Here is a 25,264-nt window from a genome sequence, read left to right as displayed (position 1 = left end):
AAATATGTTCTGAACCTCTGACTTAATTTATCCTCTCAATATCCACACCCTAAGTAGAAACCTAAATAGTCAGTTTATTTTGGAGGCTAAACTGAAGCAAAGAGGTACTTCAGTATATGTAGTGGATGCCCCAAGTCCATAGATGCATTGTTCAGGTTATGGACATACACTATACAAATTACTAGATAAGACATACAACTTCTTCTTGGCTTCTGATGAAAGTATAACTTCTAACTAAATTTGTTTTATGTTTAGATTTTATTCTAATTTATTGGCCATATTTATTCTTTTTTATTTACAATCCATCTTATGTATTTGATTTAGGTTTATCTAAATATGATTTATGAGTAAATTTGACCTCGAGCTAAAATGCATAAAAACAGCATTTGCTTTGCTTGATGAGAGTGACAACACTTCACAGAGCATACCTTAGCCTTGGCATCCACTTGTGCTGCATTCTGTAGAAGGAACTGAGCGACTTCACAGTGTCCTGCTCTGGAAGCCATGTGGAGAGGAGTCTCCACTTTCTGATGAAGACACATCCAGTCAGTAACTTAATATATGTAGTACTACCTCAAGTATATGCATGTAACTTAGATTCTGCTTGCTGATCAATGATCACTAATCTGATTAACAGGTTTTTTTTTCCAAAAATAAATCATAAACTAATCATGCTCTCATTGTATCGCATGCAGAAAAAAATGACTAATTTAATTCTTATCAACTATCAGCTTTAGAAATGTTCTTGACAATCTTATTCCATAATCTGGTTATTTATTGATTAATTGAAATTATCTGTTAATAACTATCACTTCTAGGGTAAACAAGCAGCTCTCACCACATTGGAAGCATTGGGTGAAGCCCCTCTTTGGAGCAGGTTCTTCACTATGTTGAGATGGCCCATAAATGCTGCTACATGAAGAGGAGTGAGACCAGACTAAACACACAAACAGACAAAAATGATCACTAAGGCTCATAATGACAGAATTACAAAGCAGGAAACAGCTCATTTATGATTAGAATGGTACAAAAGATTTGGCCTAAAAGGGACAAAAATATTGTAATGTTTTATGTGACAAAAAAGCAGTGGAAAATATATAGTAGAACAGCTTTATGAATTTGTCCTGGATGGAAACTTTGACCTCAGCATGGAGGTCAGCATTCATTCAGACTTTTTCCACTGTGGTCACCTCACCTCTGTGACAGCCTCTAAGGAAGCAGAGTGCTTTAGCAGCAGGTCCATCGAGCGCATGTGGTTCTTCTTGCAAGCAATATGAAGAGGTGTGAAGCCATTCTGGGAAAACGAGAAAATAAAAGCTATTGCACATAGTTCTGAAGCATTGTGATGTTTTTGTTCTTACAGACTTAACTCTTCAGACAATTAACAATAATAAAACTATTACATGGAGTACATATAGTTAATAAAAGAGGGTTTGCAATCTCTCAGGAACTAAAAAAGAGGCTAAGCTAATTGTCCTGTATTTTGTTTTTCCCTGCAAAGCTGTTGAATTTCAAGTTGCTCAAGAAAATAACCTGAAATATCACAGAGCAAAAAAAAAAAGAGTTCCTCACCAGAGCTCGAGCATTGGCTTTGGCTCCCTTGTCCAGTAGAACTTTAGCCATGCGGTGGTGACCACAGTGGGCTGCTACATGAAGCGGGGTTAGATGATCCAGCGTAATATCGTCAATTTCAGCATTGTATTGCAGTAGCTGTCGGACACAGTCCATGTGATCCCCCTGAGCTGCCATGTGGATTGGGGACAGACCATTCTGAGGTAAAATGAACAAGATCAGAACAAAGAACAGAGAAGGTAAGAAAAGAAGGAGAAATGAAGGTATGGATCAATAAAGAAAGGTGGAAGACATAATATGGAGATGGATTGCAGTGTTTCAAAAGAAACAAACAAAAAAAAAAAAAACGATATCCTGCCTATGTAGTATGTTATATAAGGCAGTCAATGAAAGTGAGTCCAGAGTCAATACATTGTGCTAAAATTACTTGCATATGATCTGGCAGGGAGAATTTCTACTGCACAGACACATTTGTGTTGTAGCTGATAAAGCTCTTGAGAAAACATTTTGGTTGAAGTAAGTTTCCCTGGGGGTGAATGACTGGGTTCAAATTTAATGCAAGTTGGTAACTGGCTATTATTTACACCGTCATGGAGTCAGAACTGAAGAAACTTCAATAATAAGCTTTTGAATAGGAGTGATAGAGTCATGGCAGCAGTCCCTCTACCTTGGTTTTAGCCTGGATGGGAGCACCATGTTCAAGCAGGATTTCAATAATGCGGACATGACCATTCCTGGCTGCACAGTGGAGAGGAGTCAGCTCGTCCTAGAAAAAGAAAGAAAAATAGATATCGGGGTGGAAATAGTTAAACAGCATTTGATATAGCAATGAGCACATCAGAGAGGAACTGTTCATGAAAATGAGCTTACCAGCATGTATATATTACAAAGCATCAATTCAACTTTGCACAAAGTCAGAACACCACTAAATGATATCACACTCACACACCCTACCTTAGTTCTGGCATCGATCTGTGCTCCTCTGTCCAGCAGTAGTCTGACCATCATCACATTGCCCCTTCTGGAGGCTATATGAAGGGGTGTGATGCCATTCTAGAAGAATAGAAGTATCAAATGAACTATCTATCAAGCAGCAATAACCAAAAATATATCAGAAGTAGGATAACTTAAATAAAGAATGAATAAAGACAAGATGGAAAAAAAAAAGTTGTTCCCTAACATCTTATTCAGTCCACGCAGAAAAACTGACCTTCGGGGTGAAGTTTACATTGGCTCCTCTGTTCAGCAGCAGCTGGGCTACACTCATATTTTCATAGTGAGCTGCAATATGGAGAGGTGTGAAACCAGTCTGCAGGGAAAAGGGAAAAATGAGGCGTCAAAGTTTAATCATCAAGTGTACATTATAGTTTCTTAACCTCCTGTTTACTTTAAAAACCATAATTGTTTAGAACTGTTTTCTCCTATTTTTAACAGCATTTTTTAAAATAATTCAGTATAATAAACCTTATTGCCAGTAGACCTAGTCTCGGCAAATGTTGGCACAGTACCTTGCTGAGGACGTCAGGGTTAGGGTCGTTCTGCAGGAGGACTGCGGCGGTGCGCGTGTCATCATTGCGTGCGGCAATGTGCAACGCGGGGAGGCGGACCTTGCCCTTCGTGCCGTAGTTGATGAGCAGTGCCACAACGTTTTCATGGCCCTGCTGGAGGGCTACTGCAAGCGGTGTGAAACCATCCTGAGGGAGAAGACAAACAGAGGGTAAAGAGAAGAAGTAATAAAATACACCTTTTTTTTTCTTGCATGATGTTGCATTGGAAAATAAAAATAATTTAAAAAAAACATGCAGCACACTGCCTCATGCCTGCGGCCTTGTGGGTCAGGATAACCGTGAAAGTTCTGTTTTGCTTTGAAGGTACCCTTTTTACCCTTGAAAATGAAGAAACTTTTGTTGCCATGGCACTAACATCTGAGAAAAGATACAGCGCTTGAAAGGCAAAACTTTGAGCTTCCACACAATGAACAATTCAACAAATTTCAGTGAAACTGGGCCGATGCTATTCACAATACTGCATTTTTGCTCAGGCTAGTCATTATTAATGAATTAAAAAAAGAGAGCAAGGCAGAACAGAATAAAAATGAGAACAGGAAGCAGACATTATAAAGAAATAAAGAGTTAGGTTAGCCACAGAGCAAATTGTGACCATTTAATGATGTAACCTTTTGAGTGGATGCAGTGAGAGATGTCAAACCTTCTTGTCTAATTATATTAGCTTGAAATATAAACAAAACAGCCAAGCATATTTTTTTATATTATAGAAACAAAAAAACCCAGTCTGCCTCATTCATTTTATCAGGAAAATATTTCACTACTAATAAGTTTGTCTCATATTAGCTTAGAATGGACTTTGTGTCCTTTAGAAGATTGTTGCACTTAATGTTACTCATTATTTCAACGGACAAAATGACAGCTTTAGGAGTTGCAAAAAGTGGATATGTCTGGACTTTGGACTGGCCCAGTGATTGCTGGGGTAGGCTCCAACTTCCCAGTGACACTTAATTGGAAGAAGGATTTAAGAAAATGGATGGATGTCTGGCTTTTGTTTAACTCAGTTTTACTATCTGTATATGAGGTGAAGAAGAATGGAAGAAGTCAGACAAAATGATAGATTAAAGAGTAGACTGAAGAGACTCATACCTCGGTCGGGAGACTCTGATTGGCCCCGTTCTCAAGCAGAAACTTGACCACCTCTAGATGGTTCTCTTGTGCTGCCATGTAGAGCGGACTGAAGCCTTTCTGTTAGGACAGATGTGGATTATAAACAGTTGCATATACAGCGTGACAAAGCAGACACTCACATGGGCCTCAACCCATATAACCAGATGAGATGTGAGCATTTTGCACAACAATCCCAAAAAAGTCTTTATTATTGTACAAAGAGACTGGAATCTTGTTTAAATATAGAGTAGAAAAAACATTTAGCAGCTGTGTCCCATTTGTATTAGAAATGCAGACACACACACAAAAAAAACACACACATATGAGTCAACACTATTACACAGCTTTTACTTCGGCAGAGCTTATGAAGACTCACATGTGACTGGGCATTAACGTTGGCACCATAGTTGACAAGCTCAGCCACCACTTTTTCCTGCCCTGCCAGCGCTGCGATATGGAGAGCTGTGTTCCCTTTCTGGAGGTCACAGAAAAAAAATGGAAATTAAAGGAAATGAGAGGACAATTATGGCAGCCTAATGGCCTAGATCTCCACACTTACAGCTCAACACCAAAATACCTCTATGCAAGACAGAAGTGTAAGATGGCATTTAGCTCATTTGCTTCTCAGGAGACAAATCAGATACCTGTACTGTAAATACCAGGTACAGGTATCACAATGACTGATTAGATTATAGTAACAAAAGAGGAAAAAACGCAAAAAAAAAAATACAAGCCAGGTACAAAATAGCTTTACAGAAGCATTGCACATTTCTTTTAATTTTTGTTAACTTATGAAAGGTACATCAGTTTTTGTGGGTGACTATGTGCTGGTGGGGAGAGAAACTTACTTTGGTGGTTGCTTCCAGCTCAATGCCAGCGTGTAGCAGCTCCAGGACCATTTTGACATGACCTTCTTTAGAGGCCAAATGTAAACCATTGAGGCCATTCTGAAAGAGAAAAAAGAGAATTCATTACATTAGAGATGCACATGAAAAAGAATACTCACTGAACTGCTGTTCACAACTCAGTAATAATTAAATAAGTTATAGACAATTCTTTGATCATTACTGGTCTTATGCCCAACTCCTGGCATGTGGGCATCTTATTATACTTCAGAAAAGCCAGGAGAATCTTCTTCACCGAGACTAAATTAAGAGGCAGGCAGGAAGAAGAGAAGTGCTTCCTTGGAGTCATGCCCCTGACAGCAATGCAACAAGCCGCCATTTTCATTAAGGTGCACTGAACATGAAAAAGTGCATGAGGAGTTTTGTGAAATCCGCGACTGATGACTATGAAGAGCGGAGGATTAGTGAGCTTTTCTGCATTGTATCTTTGGGAGTCAAACATTTCAGCTGCAGCCTGGCTGCTGTAACCGTTCTGGCCATGAGGAGTCCCAGTGATCCATTCTGTTTAGCAGACTTCTCATCATGCTGCAGTGTCACTCATTTCAAGTGGGTAGACCTCTCTCTAACTGCAGGCGCACAGTGACGGGAAACAAAGTGTATTGGTGACAGTCACACACTCTCTTAAAGGTATATGCATGTGACTGAAACGGATACGTTAAGGTTGTTTTTTTAATACAAAGAGGGAGCTCTGGTGAACATCCTTTCACACAAACGCATCTAGGCTTTTTATGTACATAGCATTTTCAGTCACAAAGATTAAAGCACAGCAGTGGAAGGTGGTTAGTGTAGATGCCTGAATAAAAATAGGGGGAACCAGAAGAGAGAAATATAACTAACAACATAATAAAGGTTTCTATCTAAATCGAGGTTATTGGCGCAGAATTTCATAAATCACATATAAAATAACACATCTGCCCTCGTGTCAGCTCAGAGAACAACAACCATCAATAAACCAGGATTCTGCTGCAACCTGTTCTCCTGGCCAAGTCGCCAAATACTGTTAGTTTTGCTCTGTAGTGTCTTGAGGATTTGCACTTGGTGTTATGTGACATTGTTGATTTGAGGCACTGACCCAAAAAATATTAGACGCCCACAGCAAAGTAAACACAGCAAATGTCACTCTGGACTTTTAACTTATTAACTAACGACAAGGTCCTCATGGTGTGGCTGGAGGGGAGGTGGGGGAAAGTCACAGGACTTACAAACATGACACATGAGTTTAAAACAAGTTTATGTCCTTGTTTGTATTCAGCCATTGTTTATTTTTAGTTTCTCTCGTGGTTTGGCACATTGGAGATTGATGTAGAAATTCACTGCTTCATTACATTAACCTGACAGACTGACAGCTGATGCTACAGGATGCCTTCTGCATTGATTCGTGAATGAGAGGGTTCTGACACTTGTCTGAATCAGAGATGGTGTCTATTCCTTAAATTTCATCTTCTCTCTTGCATCAGCAGAGCAACACAGATGGGGATTGTTATATATATTTATTTTTAATACTCACGACTTCCCCTGGAGCCTCATTGAGTACCATAGTACCATAGTACCATGCATTCAGTTTAGTTTGTGGATTTTTGATACAACAAGGTGTAAGAGAACAGACAGGAAGACTGGTGATTTAGAGAGGGATAATCCAATATATTCAATTATTCATGCACACTACGTTTTACAAAGGCAGTGAATAAGGGGTCTAAGAGTTATGAATGTTTAATTTTCTTTTTAGTCTTTTACTTACTTTGCTGATTCTGCAAAATGTGATTCCTTAGGGAATCCTGTAAAACTATGGTAGACTGTGCATTCATTTAAAGACTATGGTCAACACTTACAGATTGCACGGAGGAATTGAATAAGAACTATTTTCCTTTTACAATATTTAATAACCATGACCTTCATATCAGGGGGCAGCTATTTACTTTCCCATAGTGTATTATTCCCAAATAATAACAATACTAGTGATAATACTGTGCATTTATTTTAGTATTTCTTGCATGTCCAATTAAGTAACTATTCTGAGAGTTTTGCTTCCAGATTTTTGAGGCAGAAAATTCAGTAAATTAAGACATTCGGATAATTTACCATTGGTCCACTTGCATAGTGTGTTTATAAACATCTTTACACAGCAGATCAGAAGCAAATTACTGACTGTACTTTCTTCACTTAAAATTATTTTTCACAAAGTTGACTTAGTTTTACTTATTTGACTTTTATCTATCTTATACTATTTATACTGCCATCTAAGTTTACTTAAAATAATAGCATTTTATTCATCGTATTGTCATTATGGTCGCATTATGGATGTAGATTAGAATATTTGAGCTACAAAATGGATAACCAAAGCATCTAGTTCTAATGTATTATGCAAAATACGTATCTGAAATATCTGATTTCCATAATGTTAGCCTCATAAACTGTCCAGGTCATAGCTCAAGGATTTTGGAGGAAAAAAAATTCACACTAAATCATCAGTGTTAAAAGAGTAAAATTAGAAAAATATCAATATTTGGCCAAAATATGGTGAGGCAATTATGCTATGACGCTAACCATGCAACACTTTAAACCTTTGCATCCCACTTCCTTCAGTGCTTAAGATGTTTCTACAGCTTGACTAGACTTCACTTGTGCTTTATTGCTTTTACTAACAGAAATTAAGAACGAATAAAGGTTTCTTTTGAATCTTATTGTTGATGGTGTGTGGAAGTGAAAACCTCATTAAACAGAAATACTGTCTGAAAAGCTGTGAGATGGGACTGTGTTACAAAAGGGTGCTGGGCAAAAATACAGGAAAAATAAGTACCAACCCACTTCAATGTAAACAGTTAGAAGTTTGAAACATGCAGACTTCTTGTAAATGGATGAAGTCTTTCAGACTTCTTTTGCACATCCATTGGTAAAGCAACTAACAATCAAACCAATATGGCAGATAGCTAACTGAGAGTTTATAGAAAAAGTACCTAAATGATTCTGAGAACTTTAGAAGCAAAATTCTTCTAATCTAATGACAAAAGATGGAATTATTTTGTCATGAGGAGAAGCCAGGCATCACCACATAAATACCATTCCTACACCCAATTATGATGATGGCAACATCATTCTGTGGAGAGGTTTTTCTGTGACAGACGAGGAAATAGTCGAGAGGTAAAAAGAAAACGCTTGCGCTGAGGTTTCTATGTGAACAGTCTGGGTACTTACATTCCTGGGATATTTCAGTTAAATAATGTCAATGAACTTACAAAACACCAGATGAATATGGCTCTGATTTTTGTCTTTATGGAGAAATACAAAAAGGAAAAATGTAATGAATACTCACTTTTCTGTCTGGGAAAAAATAAGTAAATAAAAAACTTTATGCCATATGGGGAAGCACTAAAAACTTGGCCTAAAGCTAATATGTGCTTGAGTTCAACAATGCTTTCTTTTGAAAAGGTGTGTTGTATTTTATTTCCTGTGGTCCCATCCCTGACTTGGAAGAAGTCATTTACATTAAATTACATTTGCTAAATTAAATAACAATGTAGTTGCATGGCTAACATCCTGTTGCACATTCCCTCTCTCTCACTCACTTTTTTTTTTTTTTTTTTTTTTTTTTAAATTTAAAAGCATTTTAGTAAAATTACGACAATCAAAAAGAGATTCCATCATTGACACATGATTGACACAAAGATCTTAAAACTGTGTTTTTTCTGATTATAAAATGCATAAAAAGTTGACAGGTGGTGTAATTCAGAGCTATGTTTAGCTACTGAAGTGAAAGCTGCTATTTTAGTAAAGTGCACTGAATACTAATTAAACAACCTAACAGATTTTGACATGAGCCATGATTCAACTTGCTGTTTCATTATTGAAATCTGTGGGTTTTTACTCCCACTGACACAACTGGATTTCTGCATTACTATTCTAGTAATATAGCTGAAAGTGTCTTACTTGATTAGCGGTGTTGATGTCAATTCCATTCTTTATGTGATCCAGAGCCTTGTCCAGGTTACCTGAACGAGCTGCACGCAGGAAGCTGGTGGTTGCATCGGCCTGCAATGAATAGAGAAAAGAGATCTGTTGGTACTGATAGAAAAACTGATTCACTCTTTGACAGCCTCATTCTTCAAAGTTAAAGAAACAATACAAACTTTTTCTACTAATATTAATAAACAAAAATCATATAAATATATCCAATAACATGTTGCACTAAAAGCCCCTGTAAAACTACAGCTATTGGTCCACTATACTGATAAAAATGGCTTCAAGTTAAATCACAAGGCAGCATCCAGGAAATATGATGCTACTGTACGTTCACTGCTTCTTAACCCCTTTTGTAAGAGAGATAAAATGTCAGACTCCTTGCAGCCCAGTACTGCCCACACTAAGAGTTTGGCAGGCTTTCACAGAACACTGTGCCGCAAGCTGCACTGTCTGCCTGATCTCAGGCAGGAAAGCTCCTGTGGTTTATTTGTCAGCATGTGTCAGTGTTTATACGCCCACTTCTGCATTCATTCATCGGCCAAATGTGTAAGGCAACTGACTTGAACACTGAGATGTTTGCAATGCCCTGAAGAGGAGGCGACGCGGGCCGTATTTTATTCTTTACCCTCTCTCCACCCCTGTCATAAGTAAAATTATGAATCCGTGTGAGCTGTTATTCCCAAGTGCTTTAATTATACTGAACTGCTGAAAGATATGTGTGCCCTTTTCAAATGACAGACATTTTTATATCTCACATCTCCTTTTCAAGGTTCAAAACTCACATGTGCAAATGTATTGGGAAGCTGGGTTTTCTTTCTCAGAAATACACACTTCATATGATTTAATCTAGCAGAGAAATTAGATTTTTTTAAAATCTTTCAACAACCTGCTAACTACTGTTTTCTAATAAAGTATAAGCAGGAGAAATCCCCAGTTTCAAACTCTTCTATGGTCACACTGATGTGGAACATTGTGAATGGATTTAGAACAGACTTTTCTGAGGGCAACACAGACTCAATTCAATCAATTCATTTCAAATTTTATTTAAATAGCACATTTACCACAACCTCTGTTGACCAAAGTGCTGACCAAAATGAAAATCAAGTATGCATATCAAATATATCAATGAAAAAAATATCTCTGGATTAAAAGAAAATACTATAACAGGTAAAACACAATAAAACAGTTATAAACAACAATAAAACCCAAGTAAGAGAAAAAAAAAATGAAGTCAGTAAACGTTTCAATAAATAGCCAAGATATCCTGTTTGCTAAGTTCTAAATGCCAGGGAGAAGAAATGGGCTTTTAAACTGGACTGAGGTCCTAAATGAGCAGAAGGCTGTTCCACAGTCTATGAGCTGCCAACGAGAAAGCTCTATCTCCTCTAGTTTTGAGCCTGGTTTTAGGCACTTCCAACAGGAGCTGATCTGCAGAACTTAGGGTTCTTGATGTTGCATAGGGCAGCAGAAGCTCTGTTAAATAAGGCGGGGCCATAAAATTCAAACATTTCAGAAACAATGAATAAAATCTTAAATTGGACTCTAAAAGTCACAGGGAGCCAGTGAAGGGAGGCCAGTACATGAGTAATGTGCTCCCATTGCTTGGTTTTTGTCAAGAGATGGACTGCAGCATTCTGCACATTCTGCAAGCGCTGGAGGGAACCCTGGTCCAATCAGATGTAAAGTGAGATATAGTAATATAATCGTGTTGTGACGAAAGCATGAATTGCTCTTTCAAAATGAGCAATTCAGACTCAATTGTATGCATCCATCCATGTGTTTTACTGGTAAATGAAGCTTTTATTTAACATGATATTTGTGATCAGGAAGATCATAAAAACAAATTTCATTCTCGTGGATGAAACCAAAGCAGTCTTGCTCCAGAAAACATAAGAACTGCAGCTCTGAGAATACTTCTGCAGACTGTGTCGGGGCTTTAGAGGCCAGTGCAGAGTTTAGAGTTTACTTCTCAGTTTCAACACCAGTTTTGCAGCAAATAGTGTGACAGAGGAGGAGGTCATTCAGAAAAAGCCATAAAAAAGAGGCAGTGCAGTTGACAGCCATGGTCTGTGTGACCACTAAAAACTCACTTTTGTTCATTCCTTCCTCCACGAGTCATACGTTAGCTATACTGCATAACACTGCCCCCACGGTTCATGGTGGTACTGCTTTGTTTGCTGCGTCTGGGTATGCACCAACAAGCTCTCTGAAACTGGACTGAAAGATGTAAATGTCATAGACGGCAAACAGAACGCTCTGTCTGTATGCATGTGTATTCAACGTAGCCTCATATTGCTCAAAACCATGAAACAGCTGTTTCACAGCTAAAAATGTGTGAAATTAGCCGTTTACATCATTGTAAATTAGCTAATTCTGCCTTTTTAAATCCTGTCTGTGGCTTGAATTAGGCAGTAATAAAAAATTTAATATGACAAGGCTTCACAATTGTAATGTATCAACGTTTGCCTTTGAACATGATAACCTGTGTACATTCTGAACTATATGAAGGTGATAGAGATGTTACGCAACCATCACAGGGTTAGAAAAAGCCCATGACATGATAATAGAGCATGTATAAAGGTGTTACAACACAGACCGTTGAACCACAAATCCAAGTATGAGCTTCATCTACTATTTTGAAGTTCCTGCCACTTGCAATTGGTCAGGGTTAATCTTAAAGTATGGTTACAGTTTAGCATCTGTTGCATGATTGCTGTTCTCCTGGGAAAAAAAAAAACCAAAACAACAGCTTTTACAGTAAAACGTTCAAACAAACTGGGTTAAACTTACAGAAAAGTCGCATTTGGTCATGGTTTCCCAAATCTGAACAAAACTTCCTGTTGCATTTGAAAAGTACAAAGCCCAGTTGTTTTTAGTAGGTCTGTGTCACACTAATGGAGATATACTGCCACCAGCTGTTTATCCAAGACCAACGCCACAGCAGTGCAGTGGCCACATTTGTCTTTAAACCAAATGGAACAGCACAACTAAACATTTCAAGAGAAGAACACAAAGACCTAAAATAATTAATCGAACGAAAACGGTTTAATTTTACTTAATTCAAACAATTATCAGATGAAAATCTTCAGGCTCAAACTTCTTGCAAAACTACTGCAGTTAAAGAATGGATATTAAATAAATAAAATATGAATTTTCTGAACGACAATTAATCATATAATAAAAATTTCAAAACCCCGGCATCACTATTGCACAGTGTAAGTAAAATATAATACAACATACAGTAGATGTAGTGGCCAGCGGCCATATTAATCCTTTGTTACTGTTGTTTTCTTCTGCCCTACTTTTTTTTTCTTTCCTGCACCCCAGCACTGTGTCTGAACAGCAACATTATTCAGATTTGGTTTTTTTTCTGTGAAAAACGAGAGCCACAGTAGACAATACTTTGCATGAAAGAACTAAGACACGCGACTTCAAACAGTCAGTGTCAGTGATAAGAGCCTTTCCACTTAATGATCCACGATGTTGGTGCTGTTTAAAATGTGGCTCACAGACGCCTCACAAGTCTCTTATAATCTATTTTTAGACAGTAAACCAGAAAGAAAATGTATTCAAAATGTGCAATAGGAAGTTCACATATATCTTAACCTAGGGAGGTCATTTAAAAAGAGAAACCATATGTTGTAACTTCATGTTGTAGCTTTTGAAGTATTCAGCTAAATATGTTTATGTTATTACTGTCATTTTAAAGCCAAAAGCCATTTCAAATTTCACATTTTCAAATTACACTTTGATGTTTCTCTGCCTCTGCGTTATGCTGCTTTCATGACATGCAGTATGTTACTGATCACATTCTCCACTTGACTCCACACCGTAGTCTGTGCTCACAGCTGACCACATTCAGCAGGATATTAAAAATCCAAACCAACCTCCAGAAACTAAAGAACTACAGAGTTTGTGATGCTGTTCTTGTCAGACTAGAATCCATTTTCTTTCTCTGCTTCTCTGCTCCCTTCATCCATCCTTTTATTCCTCTGCTCTTATTTGCAATCATCTTGTCAGTTATGCCAAGTAATCAAATTACCAAACCCCCTTCTTTGCACTATTCACTGTATAAAAGCTCTCAGCTTCTGATCCGCCTGTAACTAAATCAAACTTTCCTTCTACTGCTGCAGCCTTCTGTCTCTTGCTCACATGCTGTGCTATATTTACACATATATAAGCATTGACAATGACGCTTGTTGTTTTTACTGCTGTAATTTCTGAGATGAATGAACTGACATCGAGTTTATCAGGTGTCAGTATCACTAACTTTGTTGTATGTCCAAATTACCTCCAAGGTACCTCAAGCAGCTTGGGTAATTAAGAACTTCTTGTGAAGACGAGAGAAAATATGTTCTCTGAATAATAATCAAATTCAAAGCCAGTAAATGAATATGATCAGCTGCTCTGAAGTGAATCTGCTGTTTTATTGCTAAGCCTCCACTTTGAACATGAAGCTAGATAACAATGGTAAGATTATATATAATATAAAAGAGGATGTATTATTTATATATATGTACACCTTGTTGAATCTTTTTTAAATATTTTTTACACTCATATGCACAGTCGCTGGGTGAAGCACCCACAATCCCATTGAAGCTGAAACTCAATGACGACAAAATCTATTCTATATATTCAAGAAAAAAAGATGTTTCCAGTTTATTTTTTATATTTATTTTTAGAGTAAAATAGCAAAGTAGATTACAATATGCCAAGATAAATGTGTATTTTAATGTCCAATGTAAAAATTATACTAACATTTAGAAGCAGTAATAAAAAAAATTATATTGTTACTATTTAAAGTCACAAAAGATGATCAAGAAATGCACTGAGGATAAAATGAAACAAAGTTTGTATTTTCCATTTTTGGTAATATAATGTCCACAGTCACACTATAATCTGCAAGTCATCTTGAAGAGCCATGTTTCTGAGGCATTGGTCTCAACTTTTAGCAGCCCATAAGTCCTATACTGATTAAAAAGTCAGGGTTAAACAACATGTAACTAAAACACAAAACTAAGGACAGGAAACATAGTGGTAGGGACACGCAAAAAGAAAGAGCCACATGTGCATGACATTTGTTTAACTAAGGCAGAATAACATCTAACCCCTGAAATTAGACACAAAAGAAACAGACAGCTCAAATGTGCTCAGCTGGCAATGCAGCATAAATATAAACATTGAAAACCAAAAGAAAAAATAAACTAAAAGAAAAATGGTTAATGAGCAAGGAGTGACAATTGACAGCAATGATGCGCATATCATATACACGGTAAGTAACTGTTTGCTCAAACAATGTTAGTAGGTCATTTAGTCTGAAATTTAAAGTTTAGTTTGAGTAACACATATTAAGCAAATTAATTTTACCCTAAATTTGTAAACATATCTGCCCATAAAAATGTAACAAAAAAAATGTGTACTTAAAGAAAAATATCATACAAACATATACATGAATATATAATAAAGTTGTATCACAGTGACTTTTACTTTCTCTTCTTTCTTTCCTTTTATTCTTCTTTTTATTTTTTGTACATTAGGATGTTTCAGATACATCAAACAAAACATTTCTTGACTAATTGCAGAACACATTAGAACGTCATGTCGCTTTTAACCATTCATTTACTTGTCAGTTCGGGTAACCATGGAAACAGAAATCTAACCAAACACTTAAGCAAAAGCCATCATCAAAAGATTCTGCATTTTCTATGAAAAACAAATAAAATAAAAATAAAGACTTGATAAAAATGTGGACAAGATGCAGAACTCAGAAAATACATCAGCACAAGTTCCACGACAGCATGAAAATGTTGAGATTAGCTTCACACAAAAATGTATCTTTGCTAAAAGTACTCTTTATGGTATATTTTGCAAGCAATAGCATCACTGTGACAAACACTGCACCTCTTACAAAATGAACAGAATAAATAATCAATGAGTCATTAGGTCTGTAAAGCCTGATATATGAAATGGAGAGGAGAAAAATATATTTCTTGTCATTTGACCCTTATTAAAACAACCCAACCTTTTTATTATTCATAAAACCATCAAATGAAACAATTTTGAAAATGACCCCGAGGATCTTGACCTGTATAACATCTGCTGTCAAACTGTTGAATTTTAAGAAATATTTTGATTGTGTGCAAGGATCAGTTTCATAAACAGATGCATCAGATGTGACAAATTTACTGTTAATGGTTTAGCAGTAGATTGCATGGTGCAACAGGACAGTTTGTTGTGATGCGCTAAATAGCACCATCACCTTTCTGCAAGAAGGTTCGTTGTTCAAATCCTTGGATGGGATCTTTCTCTGTGGAGTTTGCACTTAGTATTTGGACTTCTCCTCATTAGGGTAAACAGTGATCCTACACTGGCAATAGAAGTAGCTTGAATGACTGTTTATCATTGTTAACCCTGTGACCTTACCAGGGTTTACCCTGCCTATCCCCTGTTAGCAGCTGGGATTGACTTCAGTCCCTGTGACCCTGAATTGGATTAAGTTGGTATACAAAATAGACTTATTGTACACACCATTCTATATTTAACATCCACTGCATGTGATAGATTTAATGATTGCTGCTGTCAGATAATGGCATTGAATATTTCAACAGCATCCAGTATTAACTTCAAGCTGTATGCCTCCCAGATACACTCGGACGGAATATCACAAACTCTATGTCCTGGAAGCATTTGATGATTTTTTGTTCTGTGGGTCTTCTCTGACAGAAGTCATTGGCAGAATGCAGAATATGGAGACTTACTGTCATGACAGCTTCTGTCACTTCTGATTTTAAAACAAGTTCTTGTGTCACCTCATGTTGAGATGTCTTTCCAGAGTTCAACATGCATGTCATCATCTTTTGAAACAAAAAACACAAGTCTTTATTCAAAATACATGTTTACAGAGATTTTGTTTGCCTTTCAATATATATTGAGTTTTTATATATATATATATATATATATATATATATATATATATATATATATATATATATATATATATATTATATATAAATATATGTACACAACAATCCATCTCCTCACAATTTGTTTGTAGCAAAAGTGGTGAAAACTGAGCTGAAGCTGGATGATTCTAGCTGTATGATGAAAAATAATGGTGGACAGCAACTGATAGTAGCTCTTTGTCACTGAGAAAATCAACAAGAAAATCATTCACATTATGATGAAAAATACAAATGAAGACAAATTGCCATTAAACAAAGAAACACACATGCAACCTAAAGCTAAAAATAGCTGCATTGACGCCACAGTATGTTAGTGTTGGCACCAACAGGGAGGGAGATGGATCACAGTAATGAACCCTCATGGGTTTTAGCAAAGACCCACTTGTACCACAGAAGACAGATTCCCAAGCACACGTACACACATATAATAGGGGCAGACACAAATGATAACAGTACACAGTCCCATAGAGAAAGGTAGATGTACACATATACACACACACACACACACGGCAGATATGATTCTCTGGGTTTGTGAGCAGGACAAAAAGCAGTTCATGACTTGGTAGCCTCTGCTGCCAAGTGCATTTCAAAATTATGAAAAAAAGGAAAAATGGTGCTGTTGCTTTGTCTATCTGTCCATCTGTCTGTTTGCAACATGACTCAAAAAGTTAGACAGATTTTGACAAAATTGGCATGAATGAAATAAAGAACTGTTATTAGATTTGTGAAGGTGATCCGGATTATCGCCTGGATCCAGGATTTTTTTTTAAAAGATTCTTTACTATGGGTAAGAAATGAATCACTTTGCTATTAAAGCTTCTTAAAATAATGCCCACAATGACTGGTGAAAAAGAATTGCAATGACTCAAAGTCTGCAGTGCTTCTTGTCTGCTATTTAGCAGATCCACTGGTAGTTTTTTTTTTACATGTTGAAGCCATTTTCTCATTTCTCTGACGCTGGCTTGTAGGCATAAAATATTTAGTCACTGATACACTAAAAGCTCACGATTATGATCAACATTATCACCCAAAAAATGTGGTATAGATTAGACTTTGTGTCACTGTCTGAACTGTTGTAAATTGCTCATCTTTCTGCTGTAATGCACGATTAATTAGCAGGTTGAGGATTGACACTTGAGGTCACCACAGATCTGTTTGTTCCTGTTTCCTGAGTTCCAATAGTTTGACACCCACAGGGATTTGTATGCTCTGCAGCAAATCAAGTGAGCAGACAAGTCCAAGAAGTCACAACAAATTTCCTTGTATGCTTGTGCAGAATTGTCTGCACAGAACCTTGCACGCAGCGCAGCCTCCGGTGATGAAATTTACATCACGCACACACCACTGGAGGCACAAATGTAACACCCCTGTAAGAATGTGGCTTCATCCAGAGCTGATGGTGTTGAAAGACAATCAATAAACAGTATTAGAGAATGTCATTTAGCGCCAATATTCTGCTGCCAAAATATAAAAAAATTCCTTTAGTTTCCATCATTCCTTTTAAATCTAATAACTTCTATTTGTAAGAAAAGGGGCCAACAATAAACAAAAGAACATCAGATTTAACTCATTAAGTGAAATAATTTGTATTAGCCTCAAACAATATTGTCTATAATTAAGCCCACTTCATTCCACAAATAATATATCTCGTGCAAACTTCAAATTACTGTTTTATATCACTCTGAATGCTATTATAAAATTAACTAACTAGAGAAGTGTCATAATAAAACTCTTCACATATTACACAGCAATTTTCAACAGCATGGAAGTTGTATTTGTAGCATCAGTTTATTCTTGTGGCATCCTAATACCATATTCCCATCCAGGAAATAGGAAAAGAGAGTGTCAATGACTGGCAAGATGAAGTAGCTGCACTAAAAATGAAAAAATCAATAGTACAGTCTGGGAGCTGACCCAGTCCGAATGGAGAGATAGTGGGAGTATCTGAAGATGAGATGCGTGCCAAACACATATACATACCAGCTAATGGATTCATACAATAAAACAAACATCTAAGTGATGTATCCCTTAGCAGAAGTGAAATCACACATGAAGGAAACATGACTGAGAGCAGAACATGAGAACTGGTTACAATATTGAGCAACGTACAAACAAAAACATCCAGTAATGGTAATAGTCAGACATATAGACATGTATTATCTGTAGTATTAATATCTGAAGCATCCAGACAGATATTAAACAGATATTGAACAGAAGCAGTCTGTTCAGTTAGACTTTGTGCTAACAAGCAAGATGGCTACCATTGTTGTTAGCTATCATGCAAATTCACCTCACACCTAATGACTGAATTTCATTAAAACGTTCTTGAAGACATTAATTTAAAAAACAGTGAATTTGTATGTTCTCTCCATGTAAGCGTGGGTTCTCTCCGGGTACTCTGGCTTCCTCCCGCCATCCAAAGACATGCATGTTAGGTTTGTTGGTTACTCTAAACTGTCCCTAGGAATGTGTGCGAGTGTGAATGGTTGTTTGTCTCCCTGTGTTGGCCCTACGATGGACTAGCGACCTGTCCAGGGTGTACCCTGCCTCTCACCCAATGATTGCTGAGATAGGCTCCAGCTTCCCGCAACCCTTAATTGGACGTGGCAGTTCAGAAAATGACTGACGCTTAAAAACAGAAAGGTAAAATATATCAGAATGACCGTTTTTTGATAAAGGAAGTTAACATCTAGGAGCTAAGAGCTTTTGGAGATCACATTCTCTGTACAGGACCATTTTGCAGGTGTCCTTTCATAGGTGCTCTACAGAAAGCACGTTGCCATATGTGGTACAACAACTGCACAGTGACCCAGAGGACATTGCTCCAAAGGGACATTGACATGGCCCCAGAAGATCGCCGGCTGCCCTCGCCCTATTCTGGAAGCACTGCACAGTTCCCAGTGCCTCAAAAACAGCTCAGAACATTAATAAAGATGATCCTCATCCCTGTTACTCCAGTTTGAGCTGCTGCCATCTGGTAACAGATACAGGCCCATCAAAACAAGGACAAATGGATACAGAAGCAGCTGCTGCCCATCAGTTATAACCACAATAAAATACAAAACAAATCATAGCATATATGCTCATGATGCAATTCAGGAAAAATACAATTTGGGTGACACACAATGTTGGGCTGAGTGGTTGTTTTAATTTATTTTAACACTATTTAGTTTAGCTTTTTTTTCCCCAATTGCTTTCTATGCACTTACTGGTTTGCAATGTCATTTAGTTGTACTTATTACTATTAGGATTTTCTGATTCCCTTCTGCATCACAACATTTTTTTTTCATATTTATCAAACAAATCCTAAAGACAGAATCTGGCCAACATCAGTCTTACAAAGCTCTATTTTCACAAAAGGGTGATCATCTAAGGCTGATTTATTTTTCGTCTAAACAATATTTAACATTTCAAGACTGAATAAAAGATAAATGATTTGTTGAAATGAATGTATTCTGCACACAAAAGAGTCCTTCTCTCCCTAAAATGAGACACATCCAAAAGAGGATCTTCCTGTTGTCTTCTTCGTGCTAAAATGGAGCTTCTGAAATATTTATAGCTTCTGTCAGGCCACTGCTTCTGCAGGCCACAGCAATCAAAGCATGCATACCTTAGTTTTATTTATTTTTACACTGTTGTCTAAAAGTATGCTCATCACACGCAATCACAGAAACGTAAATTTTGTACTAATATTCAGTGCATAGTTGATGCAAGCCACATTTACACAGATGTATAATATATATAACGAGAAGAGGGACGCAAAAACATGCAAATACAGACTTTGTACATAGGCACATTATTACTCTTACAAGACATCACTACATCATCATCATACACTTGATGATGATTGCCATTTCACTAGAAATAATGTCAATGAATGATTTTTTATAGTGAAAACTCATCACAAAAGTATTGAATCATTAGATAATAAATAAATAAATAAATAAATAAATAAATAAATAAATAAAAAATGCCATTGTAATTTCCCATTCTGCTGTCTGTTTTTACTGCTCTTGAACAAAGACCAAAAAAGTTCAACACTAATCTAAAATGAAACTCTCGTACCTATGCCCTACTAAATTATTTACTATTCTTCTTCTTAACTTTCTCAGTATACACGCTTTGTCTGTAGTTTAAAGTGACGGATGCACATCCTTCGGTTTACATTGGAACAACGAGAAAATTTTCCGTTCAGGTAACAGATTTATGCATTTCCACTTTTAGCTTGCAGCTAAACCTCCTCCTGCTTCTCCATAATTTCTGGATTTCTCTTTACTACTCCATTACTGTTAAGAGCATTTCTCCCTGCAGCGACGAGGAGCAGGCAGAGACAACAAAAGAGCATTAAAACGGCAGAGTAAAAGGAGCATCCGACACCTGGATCAAAGGAACTTTATTTTCTACAGCCTGTCCGGTCATTTTTTTTTTTCATCATTCCTCCTTCAGCCACTGTTTCTCTCCTACCTAACTGTTCTTGTTTTCCACTCCTCCAATCTGTCTCCTCTCTCTCTCTCTCTCTCCCTATTTTCATATTATTTCAATATTTATGAGCACTGCAGAAATGCTACTGGCAAAGCATGCTGGGTAAAGATGTACTCTCAGAGTTTGCTCATGACGTCATAAGTCTGTCTCCGTTTCTCTACCAAAGTCAAGTTTCCTGCCAGTTCAGTGGATATCTGAAAGCACCTTTTTCATGTCATGGTCTGACTGGTGCTCTGCTTAACAGGCTCCTGGTTGCGTCCACCTGTGCCAGACAGTTGTACTCATGCTGCTCGCTGGTTTCTTATGATATCTAAGTGTCTTCTTCTCACTTTTTCAGTGCCAGATTGTCTGTTACTATTTAGCCAGCAATCCAGCATCTTTACCACAGAGTGTGTGACCTTGTTTTTCTACCTCATGGATTCATCTTAGACTTTTGCCTTCACAATGACGACTCTTGCCTCACTCCCTGTAACTAGTTTTGACATCATAATCAACAGTTAATTCGATGGATCCCGTTAGTGACCCGTCTACTTCCCTCCCATCTCAGGCAGAACACATCTGCTGAATGCCCTTCTAAGCAACCATTGTCAATCAACCTTTTTAACTTTTTAAGTTAACAGTTTTAGTCCAAGGTTCTGTAGTGATTATATTCAATTGTACACAGGAAGTGGATTGCCATCACTGACTCACTACTACGAAAACAAGATTTTAGACTTAATTTGTTGAGTGTTGGATGTCTGTCAGTGTATGTTATGATTCAGGACGTACCAAAAAAAAAAAACTGCTTACCATGTTTTTAGTTTTTATCAAAGCACTCAGAATGAAAGGCTAATGAATGGGTCTTTATCTGAGGAAATTATGCAACAGCAGCAGTGAATCAGGTGGGGGACAAGAGGACTAGTCCACAATATGTCATTCTCTGTGTATGTACTTGCATACTTTAGACATTGACAATAAAAGCTTGGATTGAACTAAAATGGAATGAAATTAAATGAATTGAAGTGAATTGTACATATTTGCTTGCAATACCTTCTTCAACTTTATTTTTGTAAGCTTTACTGTTCCTGCTATAACAAAATGCCTTCCAGAAAGTCACCACAGACTAAAAACAGACTGGGACATCTGGAAACTTTTTTTCTTTTTTTTTGGATGAGGATAAGTGCGTGCTCAAACACTTTTTTCCTCTTAATAATGTGCCGAGATGCTTGGAGTTGATTAATCTAAACAAAAATAGCTGCCCTTGGTGCAAAGTTGTACATGATTGTCAAATCAACTTTGGAAGCTCCGTGTTATGAAAAAAAAGCACCACAGCCATGATTGAGAAGTTGAATTGAGCTGCCTCTTCCTCACTTCAGCAGACTGGATTTGGCCTCATCTAAAACGCATTTTAGTGCTTGAGGTGAAATCATGTGTTACTTGATCTAATATGGTTTACAGGTTTACAAGTGTAACTTTGAACAGTCTCTTTTCATTTTAAATAGGACTTTGACATTTTGGGAAACACAAGTTTTTGCCTTCTGGCAGAAAAGAAGGCCATAAATATGGAGCTACAGCCAGAAGCTTGCCAAAGTATGTGTTCATAGTACAACAACTGAAAAGAGACTGAAAAGAAAATCATGACTTCTCACCAGAGAAGGAAGAGATTGAAATGATAAGAGGCTAGTGCATCCCTAGCATCCCTAGCATCCCTTTTCTGTGCCAAATCCAAACTATTTGGAAGCAATAAAAAGTAGAAAAGTTATTGGATGGTGAAAAAACATTGGTGGGGATATGTTTTGATCTACGGTTTTCTCCATAAAGGTTGGTCCATACCTTTTTATATGTGTTTGTGTCAAATATCAATATAGTTATGCAGCAATATACGAGCGGCAAATCTGTGTGAAGACAAGAAACAAAGCAGTTTGAGGTTTGAAATCATAAATATATTGGAATTAGGAAGTTAAACAATGTCAGATATTTTTTTAACAAGATGAAAAAATGAGCACACAAACAACAACAACAACAACAAAAACCCCTAAATGTTTAGTTTGGTTGGTTTGGAGAGAAGCAAACCAAGCAACTAATAAATGGTGCACTAAGATGCAAAAATAGAAAAAACAAAAAAGAAAGGAAAGCGGTTTAAAAAAGAAGACAGGAGGAAAAGGAGGAGGCACAGACAAGCTGGGAGCCACTATGTCTGAAAGTCATGTGTGCATAACTGATGTAAAACTACATGTGGCCAGCTATTGCAATACCTTCTCACCAAGCCAAAGACAAGCTGTATGACAGAAAACAGTCAGAAAAGGGAGGATGGGACTGATTGATTTGGAGGGGGAAAGGAAGCAGGAAAGAGAAATAAAGGATGGATGGGCTATGATGGTAAAATCCACTGAATGAAAGAGTCCATATGTTGCTGTTAGCAGAGTGCCGGCCAAAAACATTTCGGTTCACCATATCAATGTTTGAGTAGCCCTTTTGTTCAGCATTATTATTATATGAAAAGGTAAACAGTAGCATAAACCAGGGCTATTCATCTTGGTCCCACAAGGGCCACACCCCTGCAGGTTTTCATCATATTTCTGCAACAAACACCTGACTCAAATTAATGAGTCGTGCAGAACTTCATTGGCTGTTGAATCCATTTAATTTGGGTCAGGTGTGTTGAAGCAGGGATACACCGAAAACCCTCGTGGGACCAAGATGAACACTCCTGGCACTGACACTAGTGACAAGATTACATTTCTGACTGATGCCTTGGAGTGCCGAGGAGTGAATAAACTTTGCAATAAAACTGCAAAACATGTTTTTGGCAGCTGAGAAATGCAGCTGTGGTTTGACCGAAAAGCCAAATTGAAGGCAAATTTGGCACCAAAAAAATAGTGGTCAGGTGCGAAAGAGAAAGCATGTGGCAGAATACACGTGTTGGAGCATTCTGTTTGTGTGATGGGAAAGACAGATGTCTTAGAGCAATGGCTCCCCTGTGAGAGACCTTCTTTTTGGTTGCATCGCCTTGACAGGGAGAAGTCAGGGGTCATGAACAGATACAGAGCAGCACCTCTCGGGGCTGAAGAATCTGGCTCAAAGAAACTGATGCAAAGTCACTGATTTCATTATAACAAGACCTGGAGGTGCATTTGCTTCATCATTGCATCATTACAGTGCTCTGTGTCACTACTTTAGACACAACTCAGTTTGTATAAGATCTGTAAAAAGAGCAGTAATTACACTATCAGTACATTCAATTCTAAAGAAGTGCTCTTCCCTTGAGTTAAAAAAAAAAGAAATAAACACATAACACAACCACACAGCAAAATATCCCCATCCCTTTTAAATTCCCACTTGTGGGAAATAAAAGCGTTATTTCCATTTTCTGCAGAAAACACATTGTTATAATACTACTCTTACCTTTACTTTCCCATCCTCCCCCATCAATATGTCAAATGTTTATTTTGAGTCCATCTCATGCCAAGACTATGGTCAAACCCTTTGCCTCTGGAATTTGGCACATCTAGTCATCAGATATTTTATAGTAACATGAAAAGAAATCACAGCCGCAAAGTCACACTTTTACTGCAGGTAGTGTGTCATAAAGGTGTGAAAAACTGTGTATGTTAGCTCATGCAAACATTCTTGAAGACAGTAATTTATACACACACACATTTATACACACACATGCACACACACACACACACACACACACACACACACACACACACATACATATATATATATACATATATATATACACATGTATATATAAACACACACCCCTAGCCTGAGGCAAAGCACCCCTTATCTGATTTGTTTTTTTCTTTTAGTGTATGCATTTTTTAAATTTAAAAAAAAAAAAAAAAAAAAAAAACCTTTAAATGTGCAGAAACTATACACTACCTGGTTTAAAAAGTAATATTGTCGGGCCCCCCCTCCACAAGACCACCCCCGCCCAACACCCCCTAGCCGTAATGGTTTAATCTATTGATCTATTGTCCCACCTTCCCCGACTCACACAGGGAGAAATCTTAGCGCTCTCTGCTGATTGATGCGTTGCCTGAGTTGTTGAACCGCGATAGTAGTGCAAGTGTCTGGCTTTAACCAAGATTTGTTGCACAATGTTTAACTTCTTCTTGATAGCAATTTGTTTTTATGATTACCAGTCCTCCTGAATCCTCCTGCGATTAAACTTAGTTACTCTTTATGTGTGTTGAGGTAGTAGTTAGCCGACGTTTTTCTAGCTAACGTTACAGGTGTTAATACTGTCCTGTTTGAACGAATGAGAGAAGCTAGTTTCTGTGTCAATTGCAGGTGTTTATAAAAGAGAATGTGTTAATAATGGCAAGCTAACTGGATGCTCATAACCATCATTAATCCTGCGGCTGTGTGTGCATGTGTGTACAGCCTCATATATCAGGTAAGAGTAGCGCTATCAATGTTGACATCACTAAATAAATCTAACTCACATTGTTTGGGTATGTGCCATGAACAGCATAGAGAAGACTTCATTTATTAGTATCCTTCATTTATATATATATATATATATATATATATATATATATATATATATATATATATATATATATATATATATATATATATATATATATATATATATATATATATATATATATATATATATATGTGTGTGTGTGTGTGTTGAGCAACAACAGAACATGTATACAGTCGCTGTGTAGTAATAAATCCATAGACCTGAATGACCAAAGATAGCAGCCTTTAA

General features: G+C 37.2%; 1 protein-coding gene across 1 annotated transcript in view; it reads right to left on the bottom strand.

Moving 5' to 3' along the window:
- Positions 1–25,264, bottom strand: part of ank1b (ankyrin 1, erythrocytic b) — a gene marked incomplete at both ends in the record, with an annotated part of 72,889 nt that overhangs the window by 32,222 nt on the left and 15,403 nt on the right. Inside the window, 12 exons of the mRNA XM_079256050.1 lie at positions 429–527; positions 839–937; positions 1,196–1,294; positions 1,573–1,770; positions 2,240–2,338; positions 2,527–2,625; positions 2,783–2,881; positions 3,081–3,266; positions 4,227–4,325; positions 4,624–4,722; positions 5,096–5,194; positions 9,077–9,178. Coding sequence (XP_079112176.1) covers positions 429–527; positions 839–937; positions 1,196–1,294; positions 1,573–1,770; positions 2,240–2,338; positions 2,527–2,625; positions 2,783–2,881; positions 3,081–3,266; positions 4,227–4,325; positions 4,624–4,722; positions 5,096–5,194; positions 9,077–9,178 — 1,377 coding nt within the window. The remainder of the gene's footprint in view (positions 1–428; positions 528–838; positions 938–1,195; positions 1,295–1,572; positions 1,771–2,239; positions 2,339–2,526; positions 2,626–2,782; positions 2,882–3,080; positions 3,267–4,226; positions 4,326–4,623; positions 4,723–5,095; positions 5,195–9,076; positions 9,179–25,264) is intronic.

The sequence above is a fragment of the Telmatherina bonti genome, assembly GCF_933228915.1.
Source record: "Telmatherina bonti genome assembly, chromosome: 17".
In the NCBI taxonomy this organism is placed as follows: Eukaryota; Metazoa; Chordata; class Actinopteri; order Atheriniformes; family Telmatherinidae; genus Telmatherina; species Telmatherina bonti.
Note: the sequence above shows the minus strand (reverse complement) of the source record. Positions and strands in the feature narration are given on the sequence as shown.